The sequence below is a fragment of the Halichoeres trimaculatus genome, unplaced genomic scaffold (genome assembly GCF_033239565.1).
Source record: "Halichoeres trimaculatus isolate MK-OKI-2021-1 unplaced genomic scaffold, fHalTri1.1 fHalTri1_scaffold_13, whole genome shotgun sequence".
Classification (NCBI taxonomy): Eukaryota; Metazoa; Chordata; class Actinopteri; order Labriformes; family Labridae; genus Halichoeres; species Halichoeres trimaculatus.
The window spans coordinates 31,263,323-31,285,947 of NW_027437191.1; the positions used below are offsets into that span (position 1 = coordinate 31,263,323).

The 22,625-nt window shown below is 40.2% G+C and overlaps 1 protein-coding gene across 1 annotated transcript in view; it reads left to right on the plus strand.

Annotated features, from left to right (window-relative positions):
• Positions 1-4,174: 4,174 nt before the first annotated feature.
• The window catches only part of kif3ca (kinesin family member 3Ca), a 31,706-nt gene continuing 13,255 nt past the window's right edge, over positions 4,175-22,625 (plus strand). The window contains exon 1 of the mRNA XM_074685506.1: positions 4,175-6,178. Coding sequence (XP_074541607.1) covers positions 4,763-6,178 — 1,416 coding nt within the window. The 5' untranslated portion in view covers positions 4,175-4,762. The remainder of the gene's footprint in view (positions 6,179-22,625) is intronic.

Genomic DNA, 22,625 nt, shown 5'->3' on the forward strand with positions numbered 1-22,625 from the left:
GCCTTAAGTTGACATGGTTTCCCACATTTAATTTATTTGCCTATGAAAACAAGTCCATTTCTAATTATCTTCTGAAAATTTCTAAAGTTAGAATTGTTGTGTTATTTTGCAAGTTTGGGGGTAGGGATAATGGCAAAATGTTTTTTTTTTTTTTAAGGCATAGCTCTGGCCAAATCTAAGGCCCCATTCACACAACAAAATATCAACCCAGTACATAAAAATATATAGAGAAAAAAAATCTGTGTTTACACAGTAACGCTGAGAGATCACAACACTGTAGTTAGCATGCCAGGCCTGTAGGTGGTACTATAACTGTTTTGTCCAAAAGCAGCTTTTCATAGATTTCCACTGAAAGACAGTCAGCAGATTGAGCAGTACAGTCACAACACGGTAGTCTGTGACAGTCATAACAATTGTACTGTTGTCCTGCTGTTAACACAGAAACAGTGTCGGCAGCATTTCAGGAAAAACTCCTCTCTGGAGGCCATTTTCAAAAGTTTGCGTCAGGTCAGCCAAAGCACCGCTTCCGTATAAACAAGAGGCCAAAATGCAACATTAGTTTTGTGTTTCATCCTAAAACCATAGTCATGTAAACGACCCCTAAAAATCATTAAGAGACAAAGGGGCAGAGTAGGGGCCAGCCTTTACTCTCCTGGACATACAGCTACACCATCCCCAACAGTCACTCAGATAAGCCACTCCCTTAATCATACAAAACCTGTAACCTTAAAATTTATCAATGTATGTCTGCTGAAAAAGATTTGTGACATGGGTATTGATGGGTTTCTTGTGCTGTAGAAGCCAGCCTCAAGTGGACACTTGAGGAACTGCAGTTTCTTCCACACGCAGCGGGCAAATCCTCCGATAAGTGCAGCTCAAGGCATTTCAAACCCATATTTGGCAGTATTTTTCAGACCTAAAACCTGTGCCAACCAATCAGAATGAGCCCATGTCATTTTGTTGTGATGTTTGACTCTGTTTCCAGGCATCTACACAAAACCATAAAACTGGAGTTTTCCAAAATCTTCACTTTGGGCAGAGTTTTCACAGAAAACATTGTGTTTAGTGATGTAAAACTGCAGTTTCATGAAGATGACAGGCATAAAGATACAAGAATATATACTGTTACCAAGATACGTGTGTACATGGTCTTTTAGAAGACAGTTAAACTTGTGTTACCTGTAATACAGAGTGAATAAGACGGACCAATTATTGTCCACTAAATGCTTCACATTAAAGAAGGCTCAAATTAAACTTTTTATCATTTAATGTTAGTTTTTGAATCTACTAATGTAATTACTGCTAGCTTAGTAAATAATAATAATAAAAAGTGAATTAAATTTTATTAAAGCTCCTGTGATGAGTTTTAGCTGGTAATGAAGTAAAAACAAAAACAAAAATTAAAATAATTACCTTGAATATGAAAAAAGGATATAATTTTTAGATTAGAACACTACATGCATATACGCAGGAAAAAACTGGTGACTGAAGTTACTGGTTGTGTCAACAGGGGCGCAAAAATCGACACAAACTGAAAGTTTCTCACAGAAGCTTTAATGTGCTCCGTTAAAGTTGGAGTAAGTAAAAGAAAAGTAAGTTGTTTGTTTCTGAAATGTTGAAAAACAGATTAGATGGCGGTCAAAATATTCTGAACAACAGCTGCTTTTAGTCACTTTCTATTTCTCATAGCTATAGGAAGGAAAATATGTTGGATTGCCCTGTGACTTAAAACAGATTTTTGAAGATAATGCAGAGAAAAAAGATGTTTATATGATTCAAATGAGTATTTCCTATATTTGCAGAAAAGAGTCTGTAAAGATATTTGTTTTTATTTGAACAAGAACACAAGTGCCTTAGGATTACAGAATTTTTGAATACCATTATCCATTCAAAAGTGTGTTAAATAGGTCACTCTTCATCACTTTAGGCAGTGTATTAATATTCAGGTTCAGTTAAATAATTCAAATAAGTACGGAGTGGCTTTCATGCTGTGTACTTTAACATGCTGGAGGAAATCACACTGAACTTATTCGTCCTCTGGGGACAATGAACGTCTGTATTTCACAACATTCCTTCTAAATGTTGTCGGGTTATTCACGCTAAAGCAGAAATTTCACAGCCACAAACACAAACCAGGCCACACTAAGTCCAAAACAGATGTGACAGAGGTCAAAAAGGTCAAACAGAGGAGACGCACAGTTTTTCTCACGGCAGCACTTTAAGAACAACTTTATTTCTGTTTTATCTTTTATCATGTCCTCCCTCCGTCTCTTTGACAGTTTAGCAATCTTTGTTCAGCTAATAAATCATGTCTTAACTCAAGAAATCCTCCCAGAGCAGATTACATTCCTCTATCTCTGTGCAGAGGGCCCGGGGTTTTTCTTTGGCTCTCACAAACAGCCAGCAGCAAACTCTCAAACTTCCACAGTGATAGTTAAACAAATTTAAAGAGGAAGTGTGTCTTTATATGGACTGTTTGACCAAGGAAAGATGAGTTTTTCAGTTGGGTATTTTTGCCTTTAGTTGACAGATGGTGGATGGAGAAAACATGCAAACGAGCAAATGACAGTCAAGACAGAAAAATGGCCCCAAATTGTATATATTGACACTAAATGTGAGAAAAGTGTGAAGGGACACGTGCTAAAATCACTGATACATTTGGCTTCCTATTTTCAAACCCCATGACTATCCAAAGAAGCCACTTTTGTCTACTTCCTGCAGGATGACTCATTAAAAGTGACACCTCAAAGTCCCCGAGCTTTGGTGGTTTTCACATCTTAAAAAGAGGAAAGTCGCAGTATTTTACGAGTGACTGATACAACAACAGAGACATTCAGTGAGTCATTTGTTGACACGTGTAGTCTGATGTAACACAGCGTAAAGGTGTGACATATTAAAGGTTGTTTGCGGTGCTTGAATTTCCCATGCGGTGGGGTTTTCCCTTCCGTGGTCAGACAATGATTCAATCACACAAAATAGTCAAATGATAAAAAAAATGTTTTTATTTTGTTTCAAAAACCCCTAAGAAAAACATTGAGTATCAACTCCCACGCAACACCTGGAAACAGCTCACACACAGGTCTCCTGATTTACTTCTGTCATTCTGCAATAATAGAGCAAACCACACTCTTTCCACTAGGGGGAGCTGTTGTGTCGTGTTTGAAAGGTTAAACTTACCTAAAACATGGTTCATTTTTCCTCACTATTTATTTCTTTTTGCTCAGTTTTTTATGGTTAAAAACTAACTGTAAGGAATTTATATTAAAAGAATTTGATCAAGCCCAACTAATCACATTATTTAAATTTTTTTTTCAGTAACATTTTATGATAGACTGTTGAGAGTCATGCTATGGCACTGATTTATGATGAAAGCAAAAAGGATCAGTAAAGCTTTAATTTCTTATTGTATTAAATTTTATTTATTTTTTCCTATTTGAAATCAAATTTAGAAAAATCTTTCAACCATTATAATTTTTTCATGATTTAATATTCCTGTATTTCAGTTTATATCTCTTTCTTTTATCTGACTGAACAGGGAAAAGCTTTATTTATTAGTGCATAATGTTCCTTAACTGAAAATAAAAGGTTTTTATTTTACTTTCTATAAATCAGGAAGGAAAATGTGAAAACTGTTCAGCCTTCTTAACATGGGGAAACTTAAATTTAGGATGTTATTTTTTATTATTATTAGCTTTATTCTATCAAAGCATGTATATTGAACTGAAATAAAAAAAACCTTTTATGTCCCCTAAGGGTAATTTAATTTGCAACAGTGGTTAAAACATACATTCCTAAATGAAGAGGGTTTTTCATTTTTTTTTTTTTTTGTTTGTTTTTGTTTTGTTTTGTTTAACAATATTCCTCAGCCTGTTTTAAAATGATAAATATGTAGGCTATTTTCTTGTAAATAAATAAATAAATAAATAAATAATTAAAGGGTTTAGACCCAATTTGAACCTATATAAAGGAATACATGTACATTTTTATTGTTCTTTTAACTGAAAAATGTGCTTTAGTTTAACATTAATGTGACCAGTTGAGGGCTGGTGGCAGCCTTGCACAAGAATCCACACATCACTGCGACAAAACTCCATTTCCCATGATCCTTTGTCTCGCTCCGCAGTGATGTGGGGTGTGGTGGTTAAATGATAGTGTGTGCGCGAATGCGTGTGTGTGTGTGTGCGTATGTGTGTGTTGCGTACCGGAGGGGAACCCTGTCTCTCCGCACAAACCGAGAGACGAAAGCCGAGCTCGGAGCATCAATGAGCGGAGGACAGGAGGATGCGGACGGCGGCGTGTGTGTGTGTGTGTGACGGAATGACCCGGTGTGTGAGAGCACGGATGGTATGGTTGTGAAAACTGCATTCATTGATTTTCTGGTCGGTGTTGTTGGATTTTCTTCCACCGAATGAATCTGGATGTGAAGAGGGACCTGCAATGGAGCGTCGATCCAGAGCCTGAGATGTGCTGACCGTCCGTCTGTTTGTAAGCTCATACCCAGACAATAAGGCACGGAGATTAGCTGTTAGACAGATTAACACACCTTTATTTGAGTTGGTTAGAAGAGGATCTGTGTTTCTAGCTACATTTATTTATGATATGATCAAGGAGACAGACTGAATTTGTTATTAATGATAACGGAATCAATGGTTACACAATTCCCATGCAGACAGGAGGCCAATTAAAGGCACCCTGAAGATTTTTATTTAGATAATAATTAGAAATTATCTTAGAGAGATAATTTGAGACAGTGAAAGCAGTCATGTCAAAAAATAAGAGCAGTGAGTCAGTGAAGGTGGTAGTTCGATGCCGGCCTCTCAACCGGAAAGAGGAGTCCAACGGGCCTGCAGGGGGCATCGTACAGATGGACCTCCGTCTTGGACAGGTCATCCTCAGAAACCCTCGGGCATCCGCCAGCGAACCCCAGAAAACCTTCACATTCGACGCTGTGTACGACGCCGGCTCCAAACAGCGAGACCTCTACGACGAGAGTGTGCGACCGCTCATCGATTCAGTTCTTGCAGGATTCAATGGCACCATATTCGCGTATGGACAAACTGGGACCGGGAAGACGTACACCATGCAGGGGGCCTGGTTGGACCCCGAGAAGCGAGGTGTGATCCCCAACGCGTTCGACCATATCTTCACTCATATCTCCCGCTCCCAGTCAGATAAGCAGTATCTGGTGCGGGCGTCCTACCTCGAGATCTACCTGGAGGAGATCCGTGATCTTCTTGATCCCAATCATGGTAGCGCCAGGGCTCTGGAGCTTCGAGAGAGTCCGGATTCAGGGGTGTACGTGCGTGACCTCACGTCGTGTGTCTGTAAGAGCATCAAGGAGATCGAGGAGGTGATGAATGTGGGGAACCAGGCAAGGGCGGTCGGTGCGACGGACATGAACGAACACTCCTCCCGATCCCATGCCTTGTTCCTGATCACAGTCGAGTGCAGCCAGCCGGGTCCTGATGGGAGGAAACACATCCGAGTTGGACGCCTCAACCTGGTGGATCTGGCTGGAAGTGAGCGCCAAGCTAAAACTGGCGTCCAGGGTGAGCGCCTGAAAGAAGCCGCCAAGATCAACCTTTCTTTGTCTGCACTCGGGAACGTGATCTCAGCGTTGGCTGATGGACGCAGCGGCCACGTGCCGTACCGGGACTCCAAGCTGACCCGGCTCTTGCAGGACTCTCTGGGCGGGAATGCAAAGACAGTCATGGTCGCCACTTTAGGCCCGTCTTCGCTGCACTACGACGAGACTCTCACAACCCTTCGCTACGCCAACCGAGCCAAGAACATCCAGAACCAACCAAGAGTCAACGAAGACCCCAAAGACGCTCTACTGCGCGAGTTCCAGAGGGAGATCGCTCGGTTGCGGGCACAGCTCAACCACAGGAAGTGGAGGAGCAAGCAGAAGAAGGAGGGTCAGTCGGACGGCGAGGGCTGGGAGAGAGATGGGGAGGAAGACACGGAGGGTGAGGATGAAGGTGTGGAGGTGGAGAAGGAGGCGGAGGAGTATGTAAAGCTGGAGGAGCAGAGATTGGAGAGGGAGAAGGAGGCCATCAGGGAGGATCAGTTCCTGTTGGCTGAGGAGAAGCAGAGGCTCTTGGGAGAGAAGGAGAGGATGATGGGAGATCTGAGGAAGGAGCAGGAGGCCAATGAGCAGCTGACCGCCAAGTACAAGGTGAATTCTCAACCCTGTGTCACTCAATCATCCGTTCACTTACTGATTTCTGAACACCAAGTCTGAGAAGGCCCTCATGGTTTCATCCTCTCATTCACACACACTCACACACAAAATCCAGGAGGTGAGATTAAAAGCATGCGGTCTATGGGATTATAACGTGTGATTATCCCATGAGCTCTCATTAAGTGACATTATAGACCGACACGTTGGGGTCTTACAATTTAATTCTGGTACATCTCAGTGTGAATGTGTCCGTATCACAGAGCTCTGGCAGACTTCATTACATACAAACCATGACTTTCTACCATCGACTGTGACTTACTGAATGTTAATTACAAACATCAAGGAGGAAGGTATGTTCTGCTTCAAAGAGCCCCTCCAGAAACTGTGTTATAGTTTGTTGGATTCAGATTAGAAGAAATAAAGGTTAAAATCAGAGTTGGACAGTTTGAAATCTTCTCATATTTAATCAAAATATTGGATCTTACATTTCCCATGATGCCACTTGACTACATCTTCTCAAAAAACTGTCCTTGCCATACTGAAACTCCATGTTCCATACAGCCAAATCAATTCTAGAATCATGGAATATAACTGACTATGGTGACATCATTGTGACTCACTGCAGATGATGTCACAAATACATCATCAGGGTTCCATAGAATAAAAAAAATATTTTAGAGCCAGAACAGATTTCTCACAGGCAGAGCTACAATGGTGGCGCCTGAGACGGAGGAATTTTGGCTTCAAAACCGTACAATGATAAATGGCGGAGCCACGCTGTCCACCCTATATACAGTCTATGGTGTAAATGCAGAATGGCATGGTTTAAATCATTCAAAACATGGACTGACACAGTAAATAATACCAGGATTCTACAATATTTAACTGTAATATTTCACGGTGAAGTACTGTGCCATTGTTTTACAAGCACTAACTGTAGTTTTTACAATATGATTAATATACATAATTTATTATAAGGTAGGGTCTGCAGGAATTTTCGTTACTTCTTAGTAAACATAACATTCAAACTGGGCTCCTCTTAGCCTAGCAACAATCTGCAGCATCATATTTCTACGTAGAAGAGGTTTGAGAGCTGTGAAACTGACTTGGCATGTTAGCACAAGCTAATCACGTCCATTTGATACCTGGTTAGCAGAAAGCTTATTCACGTCACTCTTCATCTCAAGCTGCTCTCCAAGTCCCTGAAAGCTTCACCCTCGTTTAGTAAAAAGCTTTATCTGTTTAGCATTTCGTGTCACTTTGGTTGTGCTTTTCTTACATCCACTATCATAGCTGCTCTGATTAGCTCCTCCCACTCACTAATCAACTCTTTAAGTAACGCTGTGATTGGTTGATGTAACCTAGCTGATTCTCCCTGTCAGAAACGTCCCAATACAACCAAAACATCAACATCCAGGCAGAGGAGAGGGTTCGAGGCAGACACAGACACTAAGACTCATGTAAAGAGGCCCAGAAGTGACAGTTCTGCAAAATTATTCCTGTAGAACTTGACATTTTATTTTTTTTCTGGAAAATCCTGCACTGTACCTTTAAAAGTAAATATAATATAGAATTTACCTTTTGTTTTGGAGTCAATACAGGCACATTCAAATACTGTAAGAATCTGTGTGATAAATCATTAGAATTTCACATTAATGTATTATTTTCAAGCAGCTCCAGTCTAAAAATGTGATGCAAGGAAGTGCTAAAATCTGCAGTTCCTTGAGTGTCCACTTGAGGCTGGCTCTGGAAACCACTACACCAAGTAAAAAAAAACTATTTCACTGCAGAAATGGTACCGGTACAAAAAATGACATCAGTCTAAATAGCAGATTTCTCCAACGGCACACATTGTACGGGGGTGAAATTCTTTCCAACTCAGTGGCTTAGAAGATATCGAGATGACAAGTTTACTCAATTAGTGGTTCAGCTCGTGGCTACATCAATTTCTCGTACAGTCAGTGATTGTTTCACAGTTAAATGCCGTCAGCAGACCTTTGGAAACAAGAGACCATGTTGAATACAGGTGTAAAGCCTATCATATTGAAAGCCATATTGAAAAGGGTGACTCAACCTAACTCCAGTCGACCTAGCATGAGGCAATGAGTGGCTAGTGTGTCATCTGTCGCTCAAGTTAGCTATGTCTCTAATTATGCAAAACTCACTACTGATTTATAAAATAATTCACTTTAGTACAGTGTATTTTTCGAGAGGCGAGCGATTAAGACTGAGATTCTTTTTTGTACTAGGCTCTAAATACGGTTTATGGTACTTTCAGAATTAGCCTCAAGTGGACACTTTGGGAACTGCAGCGTTTAGCACTTACGCATTGGCTTCATTTTTCATGGCATTGGTTTATGTTTATAAATGACAAATTCACTCAGCCATACAAAAATACTTTAGGTAAACGAGTTAGTGAGCATCATTTATCAGTTAAACCAGGTAATGTCTTACCAGAACACTTCAAGATGATGACAAGCTGCGTGTTAACAATGTTAGCTTTAGTGAAACCAGAGAGCCAGACTGTTTAACTTGGTTTGTCGTCCCTCTGGGAGTAATTAGGTGCAAATACTCAATACTAACTCCCCCTGATACATAATTCAACTGTTTCCTGACACTTTTGATTTAATTGGGCTAAATCTCCATCAGGAAACACTTAAGTGTAATTTTAACAGCTTTAATCAGCTTCAACTTACAGGTGCTTTGTGTGTTTCTGTACCTGCTCCCCTCCTTCTATGGATCGACTGAAAGTCTCATGTATCCAGAGAGGGACTGGTGGCCACTGTAGCTTAAAATGTCAGCTGTCTCACACACACTCACACACTCACACACAGAAAGAGGCAGCAATCAAAGACTGAGAGCTGAGAGCAGGGCTGCATTAATTACTTGCTCTGATTCATGCATATCCAGTCAATAAGTCATCCGTGCAGAATGACTGAGCGACTGCAGTCTATGGCACCGAAGCTCCAGCCTGCACCATCGCTGGGACTCTGCTGGATCAGCTTACTGAGCTGCAGCAAACTGCCAGAGGCTCTAACAGGAGGAAACCAGAGGAGGGAAGAGATATTTTCAGTGGGAACAATAGAAAAATCCTGACAGAGTCCTCTTTTAATTTTGAGGGTGATCCAACTTTTGTTACTCCCTGGGGTGACTTTGATAACTCCTGGTTTGGAGGTGTGGAGCTGCTGTTTTAGGATGTGGTTCTGCTCTGTACCGTGATAGCAGGAGAAGCAAGGGACTGTAAATACAGAGATACACTGCAAAAACTGAAATCTTATCAAGTGTTTTTGTCTTTTTAGACTCAATATGAGCCACATTCACCTGAACAGTCCAGAAAAATGTCTTATTTCAAGTTATTTAAAGACAAAGTGAGGTCTGAAAGTTACTTGTATTGGGACGAAATATTTCTTGTTCCATTGGCAGATTTTGTTACAAGCAATACATACCTCATTTTTGTCTTGAAATAACTTGAAACAAGACATTTTTTGCAGTGTTCTCCCTTTGGAAAGACTGAAAGTCAAACTCATCTGTTAAAATACAGATGAATTATGTTGTTGCCGTTTTACATTCTGGGTTTTTGTTGCTTAACGTCAAATTGACAACCTTGCTGCCTCCATATGTGATTTCTTATTAAGTGTTTTTGTCTTATTTTCAGAAAAAAATGTCTTTTTAGACTTAATATATGCTAAATTCACTTGACCAGTCCTTTTGATAAGACATTCTGATCTTGATAAGCACATTTCTCTTACCCCATTGGCAGATATTATACTTGTAACAAGCAATTCAGACCTAATTTTTTTATTCAAATAACTTGAAACAAGACATTTTTCTGGATTGGTCAGGTGAATGTGGCTCATAGTAAGTCTAAAAAGATATTTTTCTACTGAAAATAAGACGAAACACTTGGTAAGATTTCAGTTTTTTGCAGTGTAATAGCTTTACATAGTTTACAGCTTAAGGGGCTGTTTACATGACAACAGTTTGAAGATAGAACTCAAAAGTTGTGCTGCGATTCGGCCTCTCGTTTACGTGGAAATGGCACCTTTGCTAACCTTAATACCAGAGTGGAATTTTTTGAAACCTTGCAGCCACCATTGCTGTGTAAACTGCAAAACAGAATTTTCAGTGGAAACACTGACGTAACGGTTTGCTTTGCTTTGCCCAAAGGTAGGGATGAGAAGGGATGTCCCGTTACAGATTTTTTGACTTCCGATCCAATTTTTTTCATGATATGTTTTGGAAATCTGATACCGATCCAATACCTTTCTCTGATAAATCTCCGTTGGGTGATTCTGTTGTAAATGAGGAATCATTTTTGTTGTATCAAAGTGAGTCCTGTTGGTACCTCCTGGAGGAACACTCACTTTACAAATGTTGAAGACGCTGGTTGACTATCATTGTAGAGAAGTAGTCCCACACAGCGGACATGTTTGCAACGTGGTTTGATTTACAGCAGCCATAAAGCGTGATGGTGCTGAAAACACATGAACACTTGATTGGTCTCGATTGGTTTGTTGATTGGTTGAGCTTGTGCTGCTCAATCTGCTGAATCTGTGACTGTCTTTAACAAAATGAGCATCTGTTGCTCCACTTCTGCTCTTAGCATTCACCAACACACCAGATGATCGGCCCAGTTCTACTTCGATGGAGACCTACCAAAAGCCACTTCTGGGCAAGACAGTTATAGCGCCACCTACAGGCCTGGCATTTTCAGTCCCTTGCCATTTCTGTGTATGCATTTTTTTCTGCTTTTTTTGGGTGAAATGTTGTGTAAACGGGCCTAAAAGAAGCCATATTTTTCTCAGGCCAGTCTGACCCGCAGCCACACGACTCCACTTCGAACCAGAGCTAAGGCACTGTCTAAAAAGCTTTGTTGATGCTACTGTCTCTTTAAGTCTCTCTGCTCCACAAACCCCCTTCCCTCTGATTGGCCAGTCTTCTTGAAGCTTCTAAGTGGCAAAGCTAATGGCAGACCTTGATGTTTTAGGCCCGCCGCTCCAATGTGTCATGAACCAGTCAAGAGATCCTTGGTGATGACCTCATCATCTCAATAAGATCTTGTTTATCTCATGCTAATTTTTGAACGGACCATTTTAAGATGTCATCAGATAAATTCAGGAATTTCTACATTTGAAGAAGTGGAGGTTTGAGATTCTGCATGTTTAAGTGGGGACATCAGGTATTGTTACTTGAAATTAATATTTCAAATATGGTAACAGAATAATACCCCTCTTTAAGTCTCATGTTAGCATTCCCATCAGATATGTTTACAGCCTGATGTATGGCCAATGTGTAGATAATATTTCCTAAATGGAGGACGCCATCAGTGGGCTTCAAAAGACCCCATTATAAACCAGTGGATGACATCACTCAATCATCCATGTCTCCTACAGTCACTGAAACTGGCCACAACAACCTTTTCTCTCTAAGTGAAGATATAAGGTTCAGAAAAAATCCCACGAGACAGAGTTAATGTACATCATGTCCTGCCTGCCCTTCAGACTGAGTGCTTTCCTCTCTGTGGTACGTGTGTCGTATTTCTTTGCATCCCATCATCCTGCGAAGCCGGTCTAATGGTGTGTTCTGCCACACCGCGTAAAATCCTTTGTGATCACACACACGGTTCAGAGGGTGTTTGCTGCTGTACGTGTGTGTGTGTTTGTGTAAATGGGTTTGATGCTGACTGGGTGTCTGCTCAGTGATGTCAGAGTAGAGAATCAGCAAAAATCCTCCTCCTCCTCTTCCTCTGCCTCATGAGAAGGAAGATGTTTGAGGTGAGGAGGTATTTCCTGTCTTTGATGCATCGGTCTGTTGCTGTTGATTCATTCCTATAAAAACCTGTTTGTCATGTTATATAAAAGGCAAATGATCTGTTTCTAAATATGGACATTTAGACTTTAGATCCGCTGATGTTGTACGATCTTATTTTTAAAGCTCCTGGTTGTGAAAATAGCACATTTTATTTATCTATTTATTTAACCTTTATTTAACCAGGTTGGTCCAATTGAGATTAAATACCTCTTTTTCAAGGGAGAGCAAAAGCAAAAACACAGAGTTACAGACAGGAAGTACAAAAAAGACAAAGCACATTCAAAAAAACACAAGATAATGGATTAAAACCACGTTACATGAAACAATTGTTCAACAAACATCAATTTGGATGCGTCATTATGACCGACAAAAGCTAAAACTAGTAGTACTTTTGAATTAGGTCAAAACAGGGATGGGTACCAAATTAGGTACTTTCATAGGTACCAACCAAATTTTGTTAAAATAACCGGGTACCAGTAGTTTTATATTAGTATATATTACTTTATTGTTAAACAATTTGATGATTTTTACCACATAAACACAAAAAAGTACCAATAATTGGTACCATTGAGTACCAGTACTGATGCCCAGTACCTCGCAATCGCTACTGTATCGTTTCAAATGTGAGAGGTACCCATCCCTAGGTCAGAGGCAGGATGTGATTTTTCACAAGAAACCCCACGGGATGAGTTTAGCGTCATCAGAAAAGATACACCACTCTACCCACAGGGGGCGCCAGAATCAATGCAAAAGAAGGTCAACACAGGACCTTTAAAATGTTCCCATTAAAAGCTCCAAACGTACAATGAATTAACTCTTTCAACGAGTATTGTCCAGGTATCCTGTATTTTAAGTTTCATCTGTACTGAGCCCCATTTTTAGTTTCCCTTTGTGTGGACTCATGCAAATTCATGTACGACCTAATATCGTCTGTAATCTGATGTGATGTAGGAATGACCTACTGTTACAGTGAATCATAAAACACTATTTTCATTACAGTGAACAGACACTGTAGTTTAGTTAGAGGCAGTTCTTCACACACCACCCTGCTGCCCCAAATACCCACTGGAGCACTAAATGTGTCTTAATCGACTGCTGTGAGTGTTCCCCCCAAAAATGCACAATTTACTCCTGTTTGAGTCAAGTTTGCAGAGCCGATTCAGAAAATCACTCTGTGTTGAATTTGAAAAAAAAAAAAAATCAAATGTGTAGTGATCGGGTGATTATTCAAATTAGAACCAAGACGCAAAAAGGCACCTGCTCACCCTGTCAGGATTTACTTTAACTACTTGTTTTTTGTATGTTCACAAAAATATTATTGTTAAGATGATTTTATTGATGTGAGGATGACGCATCTCGAAAAGACACAAGAGCCGTGTACCAGACTTGGCATATTAGCCCAAGCTAATCAAAGGTATTAGACACAAACCTGGTTAGCAAAAAGGTAACTAGCATCACTCTTCGTCCCGTGCTGCTCTCCAAGTTCCTAAAAGCGAGTGAAAGTCGAGCCAAACTTCGAAAAACCTTTATCTTTTTCTTTCACTTTGGTTGTGTTTTTCTTTCTCCGTGCTACGTCCACTTTCATAGCCGCTCTGATTAGCTTCTTCCACTTGCTAATCAACACGCTAAGTCACTTGCACACAAGCGTGCTGTGATAGGTAATTGATGTAACCACTCTTACTCTTAGCTCAAACAACATCCAAATACAACCAAAACATTAACATCCAGGCAGAGGAGGGGGTTTGAGGCAGACACAGACACTGACACACACATATAGAGGCTCAAAAGTGACAATTAAGCAGGATTTTTCCTGTAAAAGCTGACTTTTTTAGGGAAAATCCTGCACACTCTACCTTTAAAATTAACAGTTAAATTTGCATTCAAGAAGTTTTTGTTTGATAAAATTCATAATATTAACAAATCAGCTTCTGAATATGTTTGAAAAAAGAGCAAAACTTCATCATAAATCTACCTTATTAGTGAGTATGGGATTCCTTTGATCCTACTACAGTGAGAATCAATGAGCCTGCTTCTGTAGACCCAGCTTTTCTCTGATTGGCTGATCCTTGTAACAGCCGTCCAATCACAGTAAACAGCCTGCAGGTTCCATTTTCCTCTCTTTCTCCACCGACCAATCAGAGAGCGGTTGCCAGGCAGAGTGAAAGAGAGAAAGCGGGAGGCTGGAAACATGGAGGAGAAGAGCTCAGACATAACCAATTACAGATAAAATCAAATTGAAAGGAAATGGAGTCCCGTCTCCTCTTCCTCCCACTCTGTCCCCTCAGACTCACGCAAGCAGCAGATGGAAGTGGGTCAGGGACTCTGAGGCCTTGTGAAGCTATGTTGGGTCAGCTGGTGTTTCTGCAGGGGGCTGTTAGCAAACTGGCCTCCAAGGTGCTGCGCTCCATCTGTGGGCTGCTGTGTGGTCATGTTGGTACAACTGTTGGTGAGGTGCAACCAGCTTGAATTAACAGCAATGAAGATGAGAGTCTTTGTTTTTTTGGCTTTTGGCACAGGATAGCCACTTTTAATGGGTCTGTTTATGCCTAACTATGCTTTTAATGTTTTATACGTTTTTTTCTGCCTTTTTTTACTGTTGAATTACCTTAATGGGTCACTGGCTGTTTTAAATGTGCTATACAAATAAAGCTGGCATTGACATTTAACACTGTTTATAGAAACACTATTGGATGTACACAGATTTTCAAACCTCTCCATATTTATATTCTGTAAAAATCTCTGAATCAATCTGTAAACTGCTCAAAATGGTCTGTTTTCTAAATTAGCATTAGATTTTCATGAGCTCTTCATGAGACTTGCTAAAATATCGATCCCATCTTAGAAGGGTTTCCTAACAGGTACGTGATACGTTAAAGGGGACTAAAACACCAAGATCTGCCCATAACTTTTCCCATGACAGGCCTCCAAAGGGCTGGCCAATCAGAGGGGAGCAGGGAGTTTTAAAGAGATAGCACCTAAAATTAAGCGTTTCAGACAGGCTCCACTACTGCTCGTTCGAGGCAACCCCGTAACTCGTATATTTCCCCACCTGTAACTCGTGAAAATGCCCTGGAACTCGTAACTTACGACCCGTGAACTCGTACCAGATCAATGTACTCCGAAATCTGTGCCAAAACAATATGACAGCCTCTGTGGATGCGGTGGTGCTGCGCGTGACACACGGTGAGAAATAGACTTGACAACAATGTAAAGTAAACTTGAATGTTGCAATCACAATTTACACACACGATTATGTACTACAATCTCTTATGTGTCCGAGACAGTGGACAAATGTGTCGCTCACACAAAATAGCTAATGGGGGGGGGGGCTATCATCACTGGGCTACAAGTGTAAACTTCTAGTCTGATGTTCACACATTGCACATTGGCAACAACTCTGGCGTTCAGTGCATTAATCAACAACAAAAAAAAACTTTAAAATAACGACATATACCGTGAAATATAATGTAAATACCTCATGCGCCGTTTCCCCTCCTCCGTTTCACTTAAATAAAGAACTTGCAGGCTCCTTTGGTAATTGAAATGACCAAGCATAAATCTTAGAAATTCTGCCATGCTGGTTTGTTTACATCCCAGAATTCCTTGCACTCAAACTGAAGTCGTAAATTGCCTGGAATGCTTTCAGGTCGGAGCTCTGAGATTTCAACTGGGAAACATACGAGTTACAATTTGCCTCGAACGCACCATTAGAACTCACTATTACACCAAATGATCCGCCTAACTCTACTTCAGTGGAGATCTACCAAAAGCTGCTTCTGGACAAGACAGTTATAGCGCCAACTACAGGCCTGGCATGCTTACTACAGCGTTTTCAGCCCCTCATTGTTTCCATGTAAACACTGAGTTTTACCTCCGCCAAGAGGGTTGTGTTTTTGGATCTTCGTGATATTTTCAGGAAATGTTCAAAATAGGATAAGGAAGAAGTGATTAAATTTTGGAGGTGATCTGGATCACCGTCTGGATCCAGGACTTTTTTAAAGGATTCTTTATCATTGTGAGATAGGGCTGTTTTCACCATATGTGTATATAACTCCATGATAAATGGTCGGATTGCTTTGCAAAACAACACAAGACAAGGTCACCATAATTTCTGACAGATGTAAAAGTACGATCCAGATCCTGGTAATATTCTGGATACTAAGATCCAGAATATGAAATATGTACTGGGTCATCATCATTTTCAACACTGTAGGAAACAAATTATCGTACAACTAACACCAAACTGTAGCAGACAGTCTGCTGAAAGGGAGTATAACATTAAAGTCGGGCTAAAGTGTTGGTGACACCACTATGTGCTTGGTGGAGGTCTGCGCTCTCTGAGTGCTTTTCTAGTTTACTCTGCATTTTTGCATTTTGAAGTCAAACGTTGTGTAAACAGGGCCTGAAATAAGCGTTTTCCAAAACATCAGTGTGAGAAAAAAAGTGGTTTATACATTTTGTAAATCATGTTAAGTTAGTACACCCTCTTGAAGTATCAGAAGCATTATCTTTAACAATAAGTTATTAAAGTTAACCAAGAATCAAATGCAGTGCAGACATTAACCTCTGATGATAATGGTGAGGCAGCCAGTGAAGTCTGAGTACCTCAAACTGTGGGCTAACTGATGCTAACAGGCTTTGCTGCTGTTATGAAACAGTCACAGGTACGAGTTGCAGCAGCTTCTCATGATGAGGCTGCCGTGTGTCCGTCCCCACAGTGGACTATTCTTAGATCCTCTTTTCTGGGTCACAACTGCAACATCCACTTGAAGTTTGCCTCCTACTCTCCGTCTCCTCTTCTGCAGAAACGTTCTAATTGAATCCTCCAGAAACACCTCGTTCCTCTTTCTGCCTCTCGTCTGATTTATTCCTCACTCGCGTCGTCGTCTCGAGGTGCTCCAAAGGTGTTCATTAGCTGAGCTCAACATCCTCAGAGCGGCTTCTATCCCCTCCACCTGCCTCTTCCTGCCTTTTTTGGCAGTTTTCCTAATTCCCGAGGATCCCTTTCCGGAGAAACAGCACAGCAAATTGGCCAGAGTTATGAATCTTTAATTGGAAGTCTGGTTGGAAATATGGCAGGAAATCAGAGCAACTCGGGGTGCAGAGTTTGGATTCTAATTTCTGTTAACAAGTTAACTGTGTTTGCTCAGAGTGTAAATCTGGTAAAGTGTAGCTAAAAATAAAAAACTCATCATGGAGAGCTGCCCGGGCAAGGAGCTGTGTGGGAAATCCTTCGCTTTTTCTCCCAGTTTTTGTCATATTTTTATTTCTGCACAGACTTTGGAGCAAACAGAGGAAAGCAGCGTGACTCAGAAGAGAGTGTGTCAGAAACTCAAAACAAGCCGACTATTATCATTACCGCAGTGAATGCATCTTTCAGTCTTTAGCCGTCTTTTGTTTTGTTTTTTTCCTTCTACATCCTGCTGAAAATGTATCCAATCAGAAGCCAGGATCCTTAAACAATGCCCAATGCCTCATGGGAAATATCGTCAGCATAAAACGGACACACACATCAGCTTTGCCCATTAACGTGTGTGCTACATACATTCAAGGCTTCATGGTAGACAGACTGTTTCCTGTTTATGTGGCTGCTTTCCTGTTTGAGTACAAGAGGAAAACGTCAAGATGGAGTGTGTGTGTGAGTGTGTGTGAGTGTGTGTCTAATGAGAGAAGTATCATCGCTGCTCTTTCTTTCAGCATGGAAGGCTGCATCTCTGAAATATTGATGAATCTGCTCAGTGTGTGTCCATGTGTGTTTGTATATCAGTGTGTGTGTGCATGATTGTGTGTGTTTCCAGTTATGTGATCAGCAAAGAGAAGCTAAATAATACACACACTCCTCTGTCTCTCAGTGGATAAACAAACACACAGAGATGCAGAGAAAGCTGATTCAGACAAATTTTGATCTTTTAATCTTGATGCAATTCTTTTACATAAAAGATAATTATAGACAAATCTACCTTTTCTTTTTTTTTTTTATTAAAGAGGGGTATGGATGCTTGGTGTTTAAACTGAAAATGTGCAGATTTTCAAATCCCTACATCTTCATATCTCTCTGTAAGCTGTTTAAAATGGTCCATCTGCAGTATTTTTAGTTACTTGTTAGTAAACACAACATTCAAACTGGGCTCCTCCTCTTTGGCTCAGTGCCAGCTGCAGCACACACCCACAGCCTCCGACTGTAACTAGTGAACACACTCAGTAGCCCAGCAACCACCTGTAGCATTGTGTCTCTACATGGGAGAGACTCGAGAGCCGTGCATCAGACTTAGCATGTTAGCACAAGCTAATCACGGGGATTTGACACATATGTGGTTAGCAGAAAGCTAACTAGCGTCACTCTTTGTCCCCTGCTTCTCTTCAAGTTCCTGAAAGCGAGTGAAAGTGGGGCCAAGCTTCACCCTTGTTTAGGAAAAAGCTTTATCTATTAGGAGTTGTGTTTCAAAACATTAACATACAGGCTGAGGAGGGGGTTTAAGGCGGACACAGACACTGACACACATGTATAGAGGCCCAAAAATGACATTTCAGCAGAATTATTCCTGTAAAAGTTGACATTTTATTTTTTAAGGAAAATCCTGCGGACTCTACCTCCAACGAGATCTTAATGAGATTTTCATGAGACTTCCTGAAATGGTGAGGTCATCATGTAGGGATCTTGTAAGAAGTTCGTGATACATTAGAGGGGCCTCAAACACCAAAGTCTGCCCATAACTCTACATATAACAGGCCTCCAGAGAGCTGGCCAATCAGAGGAGTGGTGGTTTGTGGGGCATGGAGTCTTAAAGAGACAGTAGTAGTATTTAAGAGAGGCTGAAATAAGAGTTTTCTAAACAATCTGTGAATTATGTAAAGCTACTAAAGAGATGGCCAGAGGGGCTGTGTAAATCCTTAAAACATCACATTACCCCCTCTTTAAACATTATAAGTTAATTCCTTTAGAAAAAAAAAAAAATTCAGAGATCCAAAAGTCTTTACTTCTTCATCCTTTCTTACCTCCTTTTTTCACTTACTTCTTTATTCACTTTTTAACATATAAAATATAAACATGAAAATTTTACATTTGCATTAAAAAAATATTAACATATTTAAAAGGCAGATTAGTGCCAGTTTATTGTATAAATTTACAATCTAAAAAAAAATAAAAAAAACATATTTTTAAATTATTTTTATCTTAATTTTTTAATTTTATGTTTTTATTTTTAGTTTTTTTTTTTTGAATATTTATTTATTTATTTATTTATTTATTTATTTATTTATTTATTTATTTATTATTTGAATATTGGAGACAGCAACCAATACTCAGATATAGAAATGAGGCAGAATGGGTCAAAACATGCTCTTTGAAATATTGTAAGCACTCCATTTGGACCATTTTTATTAAAATTAAGCTTCTTTAAGCTGCAAAAGTCATTCTTTACATGGTAAAAATCTCCCGTACAATCTTCCCGTCTTGCTCCTTTAACGTCTCTGTTGTTACCATCAGAGCTGGCACAGTGATGGACAGCTCAGTCCAGGACTCCTCCACTGAAGGTGAGACGTGACAGAGGCATAAAAATCCCGCCCTGGGCTGATGGTGTAAATTATAAATGAGGCTTTTGTGTCTCTTCCCTTTCTGCTGCCTCCTCCTTTGATCTTTGTCAGGTTAATGCGCTCTTTCTCGTCACTTCCTGAGTCTCTCTTGTTTGTTTGATAAGAACAGGAGATGGCTGACACAGATTGGTGGGTAATAAGATTTCAGGCTGTAAGCTGCGGCTCTTTGAGTGGTTTCTGCATCGACCAGGATGATGTGAAACAGATCCTCAGAGGCGGCCTTTGCCTCCGTCGGACACGCTCAGTGTCCCCTCTTCTTCTCCCGCGTCTCTGTCTGTTCCCAGCAAGCTCCCCGTCTCCCCGCTGCACGCACTCGAGATGTTGTCGTCACTTTGTATTTATAACGCGGTCGCTCCCAGCAGGCCAGGGCTGTGCTGTGATTGGCTGGAGGATGCGGATGAGCCGTCTCAATATGCAACACTTCCTGTTCTCTTCGCTTTCCCATCAGGAAACGGATCAGTCACAGCCAAAAGAATTTCAGCTCGCACTCGCGGGCAGATTATAGGAACAGACACAAATATGTAGAGTGGCAAACGAGGGCACTCACACGCTCCAGGAACGGGGTGATGCAGCGAGAAATGTGTCTCCTCGATCTGTGCAGTGGCCTCCTGCAGCTCTGGAAATATGGATCCAGAGGGTTTTCTGTGACAGAGTAATTAATTTCAGGCCAATCAGAGAGTTTAAATCTGCGTGATGCTCGAATGGTGAGAAACAGAAGCTTCTGTATTGATCCAGAAAAACAGAGCTAGAGTCAGGAGGACAGGAGGGTTTAATGTGACGTGACAAACTGAAGCCCTGCTGTGACCTTTGGAGAACAGCAGACATTCTGACTGCATCTGTGTGTGTGTGTGTGTGTGTGTGTGTGTGTGTGTGTGTGCGAGAATAATAAGCGGGGTGACAAGTGAGTCGTATTTCATGAGATTGAAGGTCAGCTGACCTCAACACTGAGTCATCCCTCCTCCTCTCATGTCTTCTTTTCATCTTCACATCTGTACAATCAGCTCAGATGTTAAACATTTTGACCTGGAAAAAAATATCAATATTCACTTACTGTATTTATTTATTTTTTATTTTTTTATTTTTTAAACATGTTTGTCATAAGATTTAAAAAATGGAGTCTAGATTTTCTTTTATTTATTAATTCATTTTCTATTATTTATCATTTATTATTTCATTTATTTATTTTCTCTTAATTATCTTTTTTTTTTACATTTTCTATTATTTATTTATTTATTTAATTTTCTTATTTATTTAATTTTCTTATTTATTATTTATTATTTATTATTTTATTTATGTATTTATGTATTTATTTATTATTATTTATTCTTTTATTTATCTATGTATTTATTTATTCAATATCCAAATTGTACAATGAAGCCCTGTAAACACATATTATTTATGTTGTTTTCTCCAGTTTAAGAAAAAACACGACCTCCCTAAGCTATTGGGGAAGACAGACTCTTAGGAGAGTTTCACTGTAGCAGTATGGCTAAATCGGGCTATAAGAGATGTAAAAGCAATTATTTGTTTCTGCTTAGCATTTAGAGCATTTAGAAGAACTCAGCAGGGACACCAAAGATGGCTACATGAGAACATGGCTGCAAATTGAAACTTAGCTCTGTAGACATAGTTTTGAAGTCAAGATTTTTTTTTGTACCAAAGAACTGTACACTAAGAAATGTACAATACTTTCTATTATTTAACTACATTCAACGTGGGGAAAAATCTCCTTATTCACCAAAAACAATATAAACAAAATAGCGCTAGCTTGATGCTAACATATATTGGAAATCGCATTAACATGCTAAAAGTTAGCATACATCGGTACAACTTCGCCTCAGAACAGAATATTAACTTTAAGAACAGGTAAATGAAATAAAAGGTACGCGCATGCTCATGGATGGCTTCATAACTACGGCAAGGTTCCAAACAACTGAAACAACTGCTTTAACCACTTTGAGACACTAGATGGCCTCCTTCAGTCATTACCATAACAAAAAACACATTAATGTCATGTGACGTGCAGTTTTTCTTTTATTATTTCTATTTATTACTGTCCACAGATCTCTGATTTTCTGTTGACGCCTGAATGTAAAGGATTCGTATCAAAGAGTGTGATGAGAGGACGAGACATCATGTATGAGAGTGAAAAGCCCCAACATGAATCAGCCCTTTAATGAAGCTGAGAGAATATGACAAAACACAGTCACACACACAAAGTGACACACACACAAAGTGGCACACACACTCTGAGCACAAAGACACGGCTGGAAACAAAGAGGCTTTCTGTAAAGACCTGCTGCATCTCCTCTGAAGGACCCCACTGTACTCTACATGATCACAACTCTGTGTGAGTGTGTGTGAGAGCGTGTGTGTGTGTGTGTGTGTTGTGTCCTCTCATATAATCAGACAGACAGTGGTATGTGCGAATAATAAAGAACGTATTGGCTGCGCTCGGTTGTTTTGTATGAAGTCCTGAGGCTGGAATGTGGACGTACAAATAGCCGTGGCCCCTACTTGCCCTCATTGGGCCCCTCTCCTCCATCCTCCCTCCTCCTTTTTTTACATTTCTTCTCTTTTTCTTTCTCTATTCTATCCCTTCTCTCCTCTCTTTCAACCTTTGTTAGATTTCTGCCCCCAGGACACAAAACGTTAGTGATCATGTGTGTGTGTGTGTGAGACAGAGACTCACTCTCAGACGCAGATTGCATCACTCTCACCCGGGGCCTTCACCAGTTACTCGCTGTAACCAGGGGCGTGAAATAATGATTCCTCATCAAACATGTTTGGAAAAAAATCTGCTGCTTTGATTTTTTACTTTTTAAGGGTGAAATGTAGTCAGAGAAAGCAAACCTGGAAGGCGTAGGCTGCACATTGTTCGTTTAATCATAGAAACCAAGCAGAGGAAGTGCCCCATTATTTGTGAAAATACCCCGCTCAGAGGAAAACAGCATTTTAATTCCTACTTCAATAAAAGAACACAAGTTTAATCAGTTAATTAACACTTTAAAAGTGAAAAAAATCTTCTGTATTAGGC